Source organism: Canis lupus, chromosome 26, assembly GCF_011100685.1.
Source record: "Canis lupus familiaris isolate Mischka breed German Shepherd chromosome 26, alternate assembly UU_Cfam_GSD_1.0, whole genome shotgun sequence".
In the NCBI taxonomy this organism is placed as follows: Eukaryota; Metazoa; Chordata; class Mammalia; order Carnivora; family Canidae; genus Canis; species Canis lupus.
In genome coordinates, this window is record NC_049247.1 from 13,972,112 (window position 1) to 13,985,521 (window position 13,410).

At 58.2% G+C, this 13,410-nt stretch overlaps 3 protein-coding genes across 4 annotated transcripts in view; 1 reads left to right on the top strand and 2 right to left on the bottom strand.

Moving 5' to 3' along the window:
• FBXW8 (F-box and WD repeat domain containing 8) overlaps window positions 1-3,344 on the top strand; it is a 120,955-nt gene extending 117,611 nt beyond the window's left edge. The window contains exon 11 of the mRNA XM_038575223.1: window positions 479-3,344. Within this exon, the coding sequence (XP_038431151.1) occupies window positions 479-611 (133 nt within the window). The 3' untranslated portion in view covers window positions 612-3,344. The remainder of the gene's footprint in view (window positions 1-478) is intronic.
• LOC119866164 lies at window positions 1,547-7,770 on the bottom strand. 2 transcript variants are annotated; one of them, XM_038575225.1, is made up of 4 exons: window positions 6,920-7,770; window positions 4,577-5,413; window positions 4,228-4,350; window positions 1,547-3,528 (listed from the first exon to the last, which is right to left on the bottom strand). In XM_038575225.1, exons 1-2 carry the CDS (start codon window positions 7,275-7,277, stop codon window positions 4,785-4,787), a joined length of 987 nt encoding a protein of 328 aa, XP_038431153.1. In that variant the 5' UTR covers window positions 7,278-7,770; the 3' UTR covers window positions 1,547-3,528; window positions 4,228-4,350; window positions 4,577-4,784. The 2 variants fall into 2 exon arrangements, with proteins under 2 accessions (XP_038431153.1, XP_038431152.1); XM_038575224.1 differs by having other exon boundaries at window positions 4,228-5,413.
• Window positions 7,771-7,890: 120 nt separating this feature from the next.
• Window positions 7,891-13,410, bottom strand: part of TESC (tescalcin) — a 47,401-nt gene continuing 41,881 nt past the window's right edge. The window contains exons 7-8 of the mRNA XM_038575227.1: window positions 10,128-10,175; window positions 7,891-8,120 (exon numbers count right to left, since the gene is read on the bottom strand). Of these exons, the coding sequence (XP_038431155.1) occupies window positions 8,043-8,120; window positions 10,128-10,175 (126 nt within the window). The 3' untranslated portion in view covers window positions 7,891-8,042. The remainder of the gene's footprint in view (window positions 8,121-10,127; window positions 10,176-13,410) is intronic.

Sequence of the window (13,410 nt, forward strand, 5' to 3'; positions counted from 1 at the left end):
TGATTTCATTCTGGAATCCCTCCAAGCCACCTTGTCTCCACAGGGTCACAGGCAACAAGCCATTTTCATAGAAATTGTGAGCTTATGTGGCTGTGTGGGTAGTAGCGCGTGGGGTGGGGATGCCCAGGGGGGCTGAGCACTCAAACTGCTGTGGCTAGATGCCCAGCAACAGTGGCATAAGCCCAGTCCTTATGCTCAGTCTGCAGGGTGACTCGGTTTCCCCCACTCCCAGAGACCCCGTGCAAGTATGTCTTATAGTCTGCTGGCTGGCCTTCCCTGACGTGGACCCCCCACCCCAGCTGGCCTCATCAGACTCATGTCGATTCCAGAGATTCTGAGTGTCCAACCCCCGTAGGGGCCCAAGGGACCTGTGTGATATAGGAAGCATGTCATATCTCAGGTGAACGCACAGACCTGCCCTGGGGAGCGGGCCAGCAGCACCAGACTGACCCCCTTGCTGTCCCTGTGCTTCCCCTAGACACCGAGGGCTGATCCATGCCTACGAGTTTGCAGTGGACCGGCTGGCCTTCCAGAGTGCGCTGCCCGTCTGCCGAGCGTCCTGTGACTCCGCGGCAGGCTACAACTATGACCTTGCGCTCGCCTTTCCCTAGGGCCACCGTTAGGGGACAGCCTCCTTGGGAGCACGGAGAGGAGTGGGTGGAACCAGAGCTGATGGATTTTACCACGACCAAGGAGCTCTGCACCAGGTTTTTAACACCTGGGGAAGAAAGCAATCCCAGGGTGCACTTGTCTGACCCCACCGGTTCTTGAACTTTCTGCTATTACTGCCTGTGGAGAGCTAGAGTTTGTCAGGGCTTGTGTCCTCTTACTCTGTTTTCTCTCCCTGGGTACTGTACTCCTCCTCGCTGTAGCTCTGAGTACCACCCACTGGCGCCTCCACCTATCCCTCCTTCCACCTCCACCCTGCACCTGCTGCCTGCCCCAGCTGGGACCCTCTCTCCTCCCCACACTGTCAGTACACTACAATGCAGGGCCCTGCTCGTCCTGCTCCAGTCTTCAGGGGGCCTGGGGCTGTGGTCTCTGAGCTTACAGGGCCCCAACCTCCCCCGGATCAGAGATCACCTGTTCATTCTGGGTGGTCTTTGATACCACCACCCAGTGGAAACCTAGGATAGCAGCACTGTCTCCTCATAGTTTTTACCATAATCTGTAATTATATATTTGTACACTTATTGCATTAAGGACTGTTTACTGTTGTGTCCACAACATGTGATACAAAGTAGATTTTTTCTACCTATTTGTTGCATAAACAGCCCTCCTCCACATAGGACAGAAGAGCAAGAGCTGGGGGAGAAACCCTTACCCTGAACCACTGTGCTAAAGCAGGGCAGCATCAAGGAGCTCTTCAGTGTGAGAAGTAGCTTCCATTTCCAAAGGATTCATTGCATTCCTCTTGATTTAGACTCTTCTGAGCAGTGGCCACCTAATATTCCTTCAAAATATTAAAGCCCAAATTGATAGAACTACAAAGATAAAGTCCATGTTCCTAGTGGGTGATCAACAGATACAATCATTAAAAAAAAGGAAGGATTCAGAGCATTTACTTAATAGAATTTACAAGCATGATCCAACAGATCAATGTTTTACACCTTTTTAAATATCCATAGACCATGCACAGTAAATGGCTGTCTGAAGACCACAAGGACAAACAATCTCAGATTGCACAAGGGTACATCCAGCCAAGTTCAGTGACCCCCTAATACAATAAAATTAGATAAAGTGAAAAACAAAAATGGAAGATGTGAACGCCACTCCCACCCCCCGGATCAGGGTGACCATGAAAGCACTGAATATCAAAACCCCAGGGGGAGGCCAGAGTGGACAGAGAGAAGGATGGCTTGAAAAACAGGCTAAAGATAAATGGATAGCTGTCACCTCACACAGTGACTCCAGAGGAAGGAATTAGCTAAAAACTTGATGGAACAGAAAACCAACAAATCGTAAAGTTAATCATAATGCCAAAACCCCACACTTGACCCATTTTACACTGGACCAGCTTTTTTTGAAAAGCCAAAATAGACCATTTTTTGGACAGTGTGGGGAAGGAAGGGGGAGAGTCCTAAGCAAACTTCCCCCTGAGCACGGGGCCCAACACAGGACTCGATCCCACGACCCACCCCACTGAGTCACCCAGGTGCCCCTAAAATACACAACTCTTGATGCTAAATAAATAAATAATAAAAAGGCACAAGGGGCTGTGAGAAACAGAAAAAGGAGTAATTATGGACATGAGATTTTCAGGGTGCCTACACTAATCTGAGAGAGAAACGAAGCTTTCCTGCTATACACGAGTATGTGGAAGTAGGAGATGCTGTGAAGTCCGCGGAAGTCTTCAGCTCACTTAAGATGTTCATTAAAAACCCACATGCAACTCAACAGGACAGTGGAACCAGAGAAAGGGCTGCAACTGGGGCTCATCACTGAAGCCCCCGAGCAGTGCCCCCTTCCCTGGCAGGCAGCTTTGTCAGGACCAGTCTTCTGCTTCCTTTCAACCAAATTACTTCACAGATGAAGCTCGTCTGCAGTTAGCAGATGAAGTATTTTATTTACTCCTGTTGTCATGTGGGACTCTGACCTCCTCGTGACCTCGCTCTGTAAGGTTTTCATCTCTCGCAGCCTTAATGCAACCAGACCACTAAGTAAAACATTTTTCTTTTATGAAGCAGGCCCTTCCAGTTTGATTTCACTGCTCATTTTACAGACACGTTCACGCTTTCCGGCCATTAAAGGTAATTGAAGACCCAGAAAATTTTACCAAACTAAAAATAGTTTTAAACGATTGTCATTCGCTGCCAGCAACTAGCCCAGTGTAAAATGTCACGATTATAGGGGTTTTCTTACCTCCCCAAACTGTTTAGACCGTCTCCCATTAAGGAGAATTGCCTGGTTTTGTGAAGGAGGGCTTATCAGATCCAGATTGAAATCTCAGGCAGTGTTTTCTGCTGCAAAGTCTGCGTCCTGGAAGATGGGGAAAGGAGCGCAGGGTTCTTCCTCTATAAATCAACATTTACCCAGCAGTTTAGAAAACACCTTTAGCCCACGTCCACCCCTTCCGTTCATCCCACCTTACCTTAATCCCTGCTGGCTAGTTTGAGGGAGCCTCTTTGCAAGTTTGGAGTTGTGAGCAGATGTATCATTTCCTTTTCTTCGGCTCTTCCGTTGCCCAGACTTCCCCCTCCAGCTCCCCCATAGGGATAAGAAACTCCTGTGCCACTGGGGGAGCCAGAGGGCCCAACACCAGAGCTCTTGTATCTTAAAACATCGTCTGCCTTTTGCTTATACTTTATAAAATGTCAGTTCAAATAATAAATTTTTTAAATCTGTTTCTTGCTCAATTACTTGCTGCCCTGGCCAAGTGTCCTGTGACAGTCCCCTGTCCCCTCCCTCTCCCCAGCCCTCCCCCCGCTGCCTACCATGGTACCTGCCCCCACCCCTGGAGCGCTTAGCTGGCAGGGCAACCTTGTTTTACAGGCCATCGTTGAGTAGAACCACCGGTTCCAGGGGTTCCTAGCCCAGGATCCAAGAAACCCACAAAATTAGATGAGAAATTGTACATAAGAGCATTTTCTGGAAGAAGTCAGGCTAGCTTTCATCAGATTCTCGAAGGGGACTGCAGCCCCCACCCCCTCCCCCCGAGAATCTCAGCTCTGTCACCAATCGTGCCTTTCAAGCCAAGGGTCTGCCTTGGTGCTGCCACTGCCCAGCCAACAATGTGTTTAAGCGATACTCTGGGGATGGCATCACCGTCCCCTGGAGGGAGAAATCGCACCTGGCTGATGGCACCCCTGAGAGTAGAATTTTGGTCTGTTCTGAAAGGGAAATTTGGTAGCCCCCGCGATGAAGTGCTCTACCCCGGCACCCCACCTCGGAATCAGAGGCCCCACATTTAGGCGGCTGGGGCTTAACCCTCTGCATTTAAACGACAAACACCAGCTTCCTGCAGACGGGCAGAGGCCCCGCACGCACAGAGGAGAGATGCCTTCCCCCTGTGAGGGCACAGCCTTCTCATTAAAGCGGTCTGGTGGCCTGCCATTAGGGGCCGGTCCGTGACAATGGGCTTAGGCAGGTGCTGTCTGGCCTCCCGACTCCGGGCCTTTGCTCCGGGCAGCAGCTGTGGCGGCCGGGAGCTTACGGCGGCGGCGGCCGGGGCCCGGACCGGGAGCCACGCGGGCCGCCTGCCTCGCCCTCGCCAGGCCAGATGCTCACCTGGTCGCCGCTGCGTGGGCTCCAGCAGGCGCCAGGCAGGGCAGGCTTTCAGCCTCGGCTGCTCACCGTGGGCTCCCCGCCGCGGGCTCTCCACGCAGCTCAGCACCAAGGGCCTTTTCTTCCCTGTGGAGGGAGGGAACACCCCCGCTCCCCGCAGCCCGAGCGCTGAGCCCGGCCCGGCTTTTCTCACCGCCCACTGCCAGGACACACGCCGCCCTGTCCCCACCCTAGGTCGGGGGTGCACAAGCTGCTGCTCAGCACCGCCTCGCCCTCATTGCTGTTGGGGGGCCGAAGACAGGAGCTTGGTCCCGTCCTGACCGGGTCGGATGAGGAGGAGGAGCACCCACACCTGAGCCCGTGCTGGTACACTTGCCTCCTGATTCACGAAGAGCCCAGGGACAAAGGCAGTGCTGATGCCCTAGGAAGTCGAGGTAAAAAACCTGGCTCCTCCGGCTCCCCTCCCCAAGGCCTTCCCAAGGTCACTGTGTGGGCGGACAGCTTGCAAAGCAGGTGTTTGCAAAACCCTTGCCAAGGCGACTTGTATTTTTAACTCCCTGTCAGCCCACGGAAGTCACTGCCATTCCCAGTGCTGCAGCTTCACCTCGGCAGGCAGGTGGGGCAGGGGCAGGTGCATAGGTGCCCTGCCCGTGTGAGCAGAGCACAGAGAGAAGTTTCTCGTCCCCTCGAACCAGAGTTGTTTTGTCCAAGTCCGGCAAGAGGGTGCCTGGCCAAAAGTGGAAGCTGTCACAACAGCTATTCTTACGCCATTCCCTTATCCATAATTCATGTTTTAACGTGGCTGCAGGACGTGTCCCGCCAGCCTCTCCTATTAGATTTCCATTACATGGCCCTTTTGCAAACCTACCAAACCAATGCATTTGTGTCAAAATGCCAGGGTCTTCTAACATCCAGAAGCTGAGTTCCGGTAACTTCTCCCCTTGGTGATGTGCAGCGGCAGGGGTCTGGACCCCGCTTTCAAGCTGACTGCTGGCACTGGGCGACCGAACAGAGACACGTGCCCGCCCCCCTGCTCGGTCTCCACTCACCGCTTGAGGCCCTCCAAACACAACCACACTTCCTTCAAATATTTGACCTACCATCGATGCCTGCCCATTTTTCCTTTTAGTTGCTGGTGGTATTCCTGATAGAGGCCAGGCTGGTAAACACAGCATATCTGTTGTATTGCCTATTGTAGAACAAATTTCAAAACAAACATCACTTGCTTCCGATGAGGTACCCCATCAGGCACCTCGGGGGGATGGCTGCACTTGCTCAGGGGCTGGGTAGCCAGAAAGCCCTTCCTGGGTGTGCCAAGGTGTGCCAGCCTTGGGACCTCCGGCACACCTGCCTCCTTTCTCTGGTGGCCATCCTGAGACCTGTCTGCTGTGCCAGGAGCAGCGACTCTCAGCCTTTGTTAACCAGAGGCCAGCAGCCCTGCTAGACTGTGAGGAATTAGCCTTCCCTTTCTAGAAGCAGGTTTTTACCAACTCATCAGCAACCCTGATCATTCCCCCAATGGCCAAATGAGCAGAAACACCACCTCACATGCTTAGCACCCTGGGAGCCGGTGGGAGAGCTCCAGGTAAACCCCCGCAGGCCACGCTCGGGTGGAAATCAGCACGAACCTTGCCAATCAGATGACACCCTCGGTGACTGGGAACAAATAAGCTTTCTTTGGAGCAGCGTGGACTGGGTTCATGGTGAATAAATCTCATTTTAATTAGCTGGTTAGGTAAGCTGTGGCCCATGGCTTCAAAGACATTAGGCTGGCCCTCAGTGGTCTGAGCAAATGAAAACATTTGAAGTATGCCCACAGTGGCCACATCTCCCAAACTAAAACTCAGGGCATAGGGGCTGATGGAAGATTCGTTATTTATAAAAACACTTTACATTAATGAACTGCCTTTGTTGAGAAGCACAAAACTGAAGCAAATTGGGAGAGTCTCAGAAAATCCAGGCCTGTGGTGGCCATGCCAGCCATCCTGCTGCTCAGAGGCACTGTGAGTCCGGCACGCTTGTGGGGTGAGGGGGGGGGGGAACGACTGCCCGCATCTGCGAGGCTGCAGGGGGCTCACTGAGGGGGACACTGCTGGGAGATGGCCAGATTCCCACGCACCAGGCCCTCCCGGAGACTAGACTCTCTCCCCTGGCAGCCAGGACACCCAAGGGCGTGAGCGGGACCCTCCCCGAGCAGCAGGGGACGGCAGGGGGCCGCAGGGAGGCAGGTCACGTCCCACTCCGCTCCAGGAAACTGCCTGGCTGGCTGCTTCACGGTTCAGGGGCCCTCCAGATGGCTGGCACCTGCAGGGTAGGAAGCAGAGGCCTCCGCCTTCGCCCCCGACCTACTGCTTTGGAAATGTCAAAACACTTGTTGAGTAAGTGCCAGTCTAAGCAGCAGAGTTCTGGAAATGACTTCAGAGTGCTCTGCCTCCGCACAGACGGGGCCGCGCCGCCTGACGGCCACCCCCCGTGACCTCAGGCCCCAGGGGCCCAGGCTGTCCTGCTACACGCTGACCCCCCAACAGGAGGCCAGCCAGTGTCTGTGCTCGCCCCCAAGCTCCCTAATGCTCAGGGTCCCCCAAACCACCACCGCCAAGGTGCGCCAGCCTCGGGACCTCCGGCACGCACAGTCCCCCGTCCCCACGGCCACACTTCAACCCGCCTCGCTGCTCCGTTTCAACTGCTCACGTACACGGCGACAGAAAGCTCATCCTCAGCCCGGCGGTAGCTGCTTGCATCCGCACGAGCAGCCCCAGAGAGAGGCTGCAGAACCGGGGGGCCGACGCCTCCGGGAGGCAAGCCAGGGCCTGCAGGGCACAGGGTGGGAGGCGGTGGTGCGCCTGGCCGCACCTTTTATGTGCTGAACCCAACGCACAGGTGTTCGATAACAAAACCATGGAAATGCGCGAACGCCAATAACAGCAGCTCTCAGTTGCCAGAACTTCCTTGGGAGGCTGGAAAGGAACCTCCCAGTGAGTGTGGCTGAAAGGAACCAAGCGAGGAGGCCTGGAACGCCACCAGCAGTGACCGACCACAGCGACGATGGCCATGCCGGCCCCGCCGAGCGCCGACTCTGAGCGTGCAGCCTAAGCCAGCCTCCGCGGAGCCCCCGGCCACAGACGCCAACCGACGCCAACGGGACAGACCACCTTCACTTCCCGGCGCCCCGATTAGATCACATATCCCCGAGTCGGAAGGGGACTCTGGAGCTCTGGGAGCCACTCACCTGGGGCAGTCCCCTCCCCCGCTGCCACCGCCACTTGGGAGGCCACACACGCTGGGCCCAGAAGGGCGGGGCCCACCCTGCTCCCAGCTCCCACCGTCAGCAGCCAGGCCTCGAGTCCGGCACCCTGGGGACCCTTGTGGGCTCGGGTGCATCACGGTGGGTGCCCCTCATCATCCCCCTGCCCACACGCTCCGTCACGCCGCCGAGGAAGCCCCACCGCCCGGGCCCGGCCACCACGGAGCAAGGAGCTGCTGGGCTCACGTTACTGCCCAGCACTCACTCGTGCGGCAAAAGAGCAAACACTTCACCCAAATTAAACCAGAAGACCCGGGGGGGGGGGGGGGGAACCTCAGAATCAGCCTTTGAAAACGAGCTGCTGCTGGCTCTCGTTCAGCCTCGGGCCACCGGGCAGACGTGGGGAGCACACAGGAGCCGTGTTCATTACCAAACCGTTTCTTTTTTATTAGAGATAAAAACAGCAGAGTCCCACGTACCTCACCCCAGGGCAGACCAGACAGCGGCGGGGGGCTCTCCCCGGGAGCCGCAGCAGGACAGCCACGGCGCGGCCGGCGGCCTCGGGGCGGCCGGGTCAGTGGCAGAGGGCGATGGTCTCCATGTTAAGGAAGCGGACATGCATCTTGGTCTCGATGTCTATCCCCTGCCAGATCTGGAAGGGACAGAGCAGCGTGACGCCGTGCCCCCACGGCCGCCAGCCCGGGTCCTTGCCCGTGTCCCCGGGCGCCCTCCCCGCCGCCCGCACAGGTGATGCCAAGACTGTGAGCTAAGCGAGGCCTTTCTGCGGGTTCACCGGGATCTGACATTTGGATCTTTTCTGATACTGTCACAGCAAGTTATCATTAAGCGCCGAATCCAAGCTCGGAGCCGGAGCCATTTCAATCCCACCCACCACACTCCGTGGTTTCCATGCAAACTCCTTAACCCCATTCCACCTCCTCTGCTTCAGCACAGTGCCGAGACCACCACCTGCACTGCCCACGGAAGTCACGCAGTGCTGGAGGCTCAAATGGCATCATCCACAGAGACGTCCCATTCGCTGTGAAGCGCTGTGCAACTGCAAGATTTTATGACGCCAGCTTCACTGATTCAAAGGTCACAACAGTTTGGTCTCTATAGCCTCCCCGCGGGGGACAGGAGGTCTCCCCTGTCCGGTGTAGACAAGCTTAGCTTACTCCCGGGAAGAATCATTTCTATGCCCAGATGTCCACTGCCACACAGCTGGTACTAGTTCTGCCATTAGAGTCCATCGTGGCCAGGGCCCCAGGGGACACCCAGGCCACCCGACCCCGTCTGCCACACTACAAAGGCCCCCCAGTCCTAGGGCTGCGCTTGCCAGCTCCTTGGCCCCTGGGGGCCCAACAAGGCCACTGATGGAGAAATGGCTGGACGCGCTGGTGTGACTTCTGCCTCCACGCCTGTGTGAGAACTCACATTCCCAAGCCATCACCTGCAGCATCTCCAGGGACAGCCCCATGGGTCCCCAAGCTGCAGGGAGCCCTTGGTGCATTTCTTGCCACTGTCACACACCCACAGTTCCCCAGCGGCTTCCTGGTCTCCTGCACCTGTTCTGAGTGTGCTGGGGTCTGGTGCGGGTGCAGAGAAATCAGACCCGGTTCCTGGGGAGCAGCTCCAACCCCTGTTCCCAGGGAAGCTGCCTGGCACCCAGGTGCTTTCTGCTAAACACCAGGTGGCAACAGGGTCCCGGGGAAAGGCTCGGGAGGGACAGGGAGGGGCCCGCTGGTCAGGAAAGGCCCTCCCTGGCGCGTGGACAGACTGGGGAGCACTGGAGGCACGGGGGTGGGGGCTGGGGGGAGCCTCCTGGGGAAGAGGCCGGGTCTCTCAGGCTCCTTTACCTGCCTGGCCCTGGTGTGTGCGGGCGAGGCGGCTGCACACCTCGGCCCAGAAGCTGGTGCCGCCTGCCTCCTCTCCTGCAGAGCTTGCTGCTGACGGGCCAGGGAGGGGGCCCCGTCTGAGCTGCTCCTGGGCTCCACGGGGCCGTGAGCACCCAGGGCCTGGCCCGGCTCCGGCTCCAGGCCGCTCCGCTCCCTCAGGCTGGTCCGAGGCTGGCACGGTGCGCTGGGCCAGAGCCTGTGGGTCCTGTTCCCCTGACTTCCTGTCCTTCCTCTAATTCTAGGACGAGCCCAGCGATCCACAGACAGAGTAGTGGGCGCCAGGCAGCGGGCAGCGTGAGCTCATCTCCCTCAGCTGGGTGCGTCCCTATCAGAGCAGTGCGGGATCCCAGTTCCTAACCTCAGCGCACATTTGTGACGGCAGAGGGCTGGCGTCCACCCATGGGGGCTGCAAGAATGCACAGGAAAGCCATGGGCAGATCCCCACACAGTTGGCTCCACTGTGTGCTTCTGGGAAAAGCTGATGCTCACAGAGGCAAAGAACACTCCAGAATCTGCTTCCAACGGTCACTGGCAGTGCTTCTGACCAGGGCACCAGGGACTTGTGGGGGAGAGACAGAGCCATCGAGCCCTTTCCTCGTGCTTCAACTGCTCTAGCCATGGGTGAACCCTACTCTCCCAATCAAAGTAAGTAAAACCTGCATTTTAAAGACCACGCCCGGGCAGGACCCCTTTCCCCAGAGATGCGGGTCTCCTCCTGACCAGCGGGCACCCCCTCCAGCCCTACTCCCCTCCTAGACACCCACCTTCAGGAAGTCGTCGAAGGTGATCCCCTCATACACCTGGTCAGGCTCCTGGGGACAGAGCACATGCAGAGTGAGTGGCTGCCGCCAGGAGGCCCCCACCCCCGCAGGACACCGATGGTTGGGCCCCTGTAGTCATGAGAAGAGGGGGTCCCTCTGGACTGCTGCCTCCAGGCCAGTCACCCTGAACTCCCAACGTCTCCTCGGTTGGCTAGACGGCAGGAGAGAAGGAGGGTGCAGGCTAACCAGGGCCCCACCTGAGCCCCCCATGGGAACCTGGTGGATGAGGCTGTAGAGGAAGGGGGTGAAGAGGCACGGGCTCCCCTTCCCTTCCACCACCACCACACACCTCCTGCCATTTCCCTGCACTGACCCTCGGGAGCTCACAGACCCCTGGGATGGGGGGTGGGGGCAGGGAAGGGCTGGCCTCCCGGCCCACCCGTCACGCCCAGTGAGTCACTGTGATAACGTCCACCTCCCCCCAGCCAGTCACAGGCAGTGCCAGTCTCCCTCTGTGCCTTCCCGGCCCTGGGCACACACGGAGCTCAGGGATCAGGGGTGCGACTCCTGCCCCTTCTGGCGCTCTCTCGGGCTCTGGCACAGCCAAGTCTCCCCAGACCTTGGCCCTGCCTGCAGCAGCCCTGGTGACAGTGACAGCCCGGCCGAAGTCCGTGAGCATCAACAGAGGACTGGCTCTAAGTAGATCCTGGTCATCTGTGCTATTCCTAAGCAGCCATTAGGAAGGGGTCGATCTCTACATGTAGGTATGGAGGAGGCCCCAAGATACACTGCGGGGGGGGGGGGGGGGGGGGGCAGCAGAACCATCAACGTGTGTCAGTCTCCTTCACTGCTACCCGGACTGCCACCACCTGCCCCCAGGATGTGAAGGGGGGGTCAGTACGGAGAAGGGGAAGAGCAGTCCAGTCATTTTGTGTGAATCAAAAATAAAAGGTGGCTCAGGGGTTTAGCACCACCTTCGGCCCAGGGCGTGATTCTGGAGACCCAGGATCGAGTCCCACGTCAGGCTCCCTGCATGGAGCCTGCTTCTCCCTCTGCCTGTGTCTCTCTGTCTCAAATAAATAAAATCTTTAAAAAAATAAAATTAAATAAATAAATAAAAGGCATAAGTATAGATGTCGGCGTATGTCGGAAACTAACCCCCCCCAACTCGATTCCCTTTAGGAGAAGGAGTGGATGCCGGGAAGGGGAGCACAGACCCCCTCCCTTCCTCGACCTCCCTGCCGTTGTCGCCCCGGGTTTTTAGGAAACCGGCAGGCACTCCGCCTCTTCGTTGTGTTAGGGACAGGCTGCCGAGGCGCCGAGGGCGGGCCACCTGGCCAGGGGGCAGCCAGCCGGCTCCACGCGTCCCCGCGGAGTCTTCACCCTCCCTGATGTCTTAACGCTTGTTCCTAACATAGAAACTCATCTCTGTAAACCCGTAAACCTCATAAGTGCAACCAGTTCTCAAACGCCCAGGGCCTGTCCCGGGGTCTGCTGCCCTTCCCGCCCAGGGGCCCCTCCCTGACCGCACCCCCGGCCTCAGGCCACAGGACCGCCCCCCCCCCTCCCCGAGAATCCCTTGCAGGCGGGCGGGCAGCGCCGCACAAATGCTAAGCGTCCTCGGAGGCCAGATGGTATTGAGCAATGCGGCCCTCGCCCCGCGTGCGAGCGTGTGTGTGTGTGTGTGTGTGTGTGTGTGTGTGTGTGGCGCACAGCTCATCTGTTTGTCTGGCCGGCGCTTGCCTGAGAAAATATTTTACGAGCACACAGAGGACCCATAAGGAGAGAAGGACGCTCGGGCCGCACACCAGGAAGCAGGCGTCGGCTCCAGGATACCTCCGCTTCTGAGGTTGTGTGGTTTTTATGCAGATCAGCAGCTGCCAGCTGCCAACAATTTTACTACAGCAAATTAAGAAAACTGTCACCAATTGAAACTGGAGTGGGACGGGAACAATTTAAAGAAGGGGAGTGTAATTAAATCAAATGGGAATCTGGCTCGACACGATGCCAGGGGAGCCCTGGGCTCCCCGCTGAGGTCACCAGCCCTTCCCGCCACAGCTAATTTGCTGAGTGGGGTGCTCTCACTGCAGCCAGAAGCCTCCCCCTGGGGCCAGGAGGCAGACGGGTAAAATCCAGGCTAATGGCATGACCCCGGCCCGCACCCCCACCCGCGAGCAGGCCCAGGCCGGCCAGGACCCTCGATGGCAGGCTTGGGCACGAACAGTGGGTTCCAGCAGGAGGACACTGCCCCACTCAGGCCGTGGTGAACCCAAAGCCCCAGAGAAAGCGGGAGCCGCGGCCACTTTAAATACACAGGTGTGAACAGGTGATGGCCCAGGTGGGACCTACCAACACCCTCAGGTGCCTGTCGTCGAGGTGCCCGGGGCTCAAAGCCACCGCAACAGGGGCTAACCAGGCTAGACCCAGCCCTACAAGACTGAGGCCACCAGGCAGAGTAAAGATCGCTCTTTAAATTCCGGAAAGTTCTCTGTGTCCCCATACTCGGTTTCCCCACCAGTAACAGGAGACTACAAACCTATGAGACGACGCAGGGGATGTACGAGGATGATGTCTGCACATGCCATGCAGCCACCCTCAGGGCCAGGGGCGTGTCTGCAGGTGCATCCCATCCCCACAACCCAGTACACGCACGCTGGGGGCCACTGCTCACTCGGTCATCACGCAGCGACCGCTCTGCTGGGGACAAGTCCTGTCCCATCAGGGACATCTGGCTGTGTCCAGAGACCCCCTCCCTCCTAACTGGGAGGAGGCCAGAGACGCTGCTGAATGCCCTACGATGCCCAGGATGGTCCCCGCCACTGACAGCTGTCCCGCCCCGCGTGTCACCAGTGCCAGGTGGAGAAGCCCTGCTCTAACCGGCCCGAGCTCATCACCGGCCTGCCCAGCACCGGCCTGAGAAATGACCCAGCCGTTTCTCCACCAGCACGACCCCCACAGGCCTCCAGGGGGGTCCAGCTCCCGGGCCTGTCTCTCCCTGCCGCAGCTCTGCTAGGGCCCGAGGCAGCAACTTGGTCCCCTCCACGGCCACCTGCCTCTGGCCCGCGCCTCCCTCCCGGGGCCGGCAGGGGCTCCCCCCTGCAGGCGCCAGCCCCCTCCTCTTGCTCATCTACGTGGGTCCCCGCTCCCAGCTCCACACTGGGGCCCAGACTAAGCGGCCGGGAGGGAGCCCCTGCTGACCGCGTCCCCAGCCCCTCGTGGTAAACTGACAGCAGCGTGGCAAGCTGATGGCTGCAGGCCGTGGGCAGGGGACGCGCTGGGGGCTCCC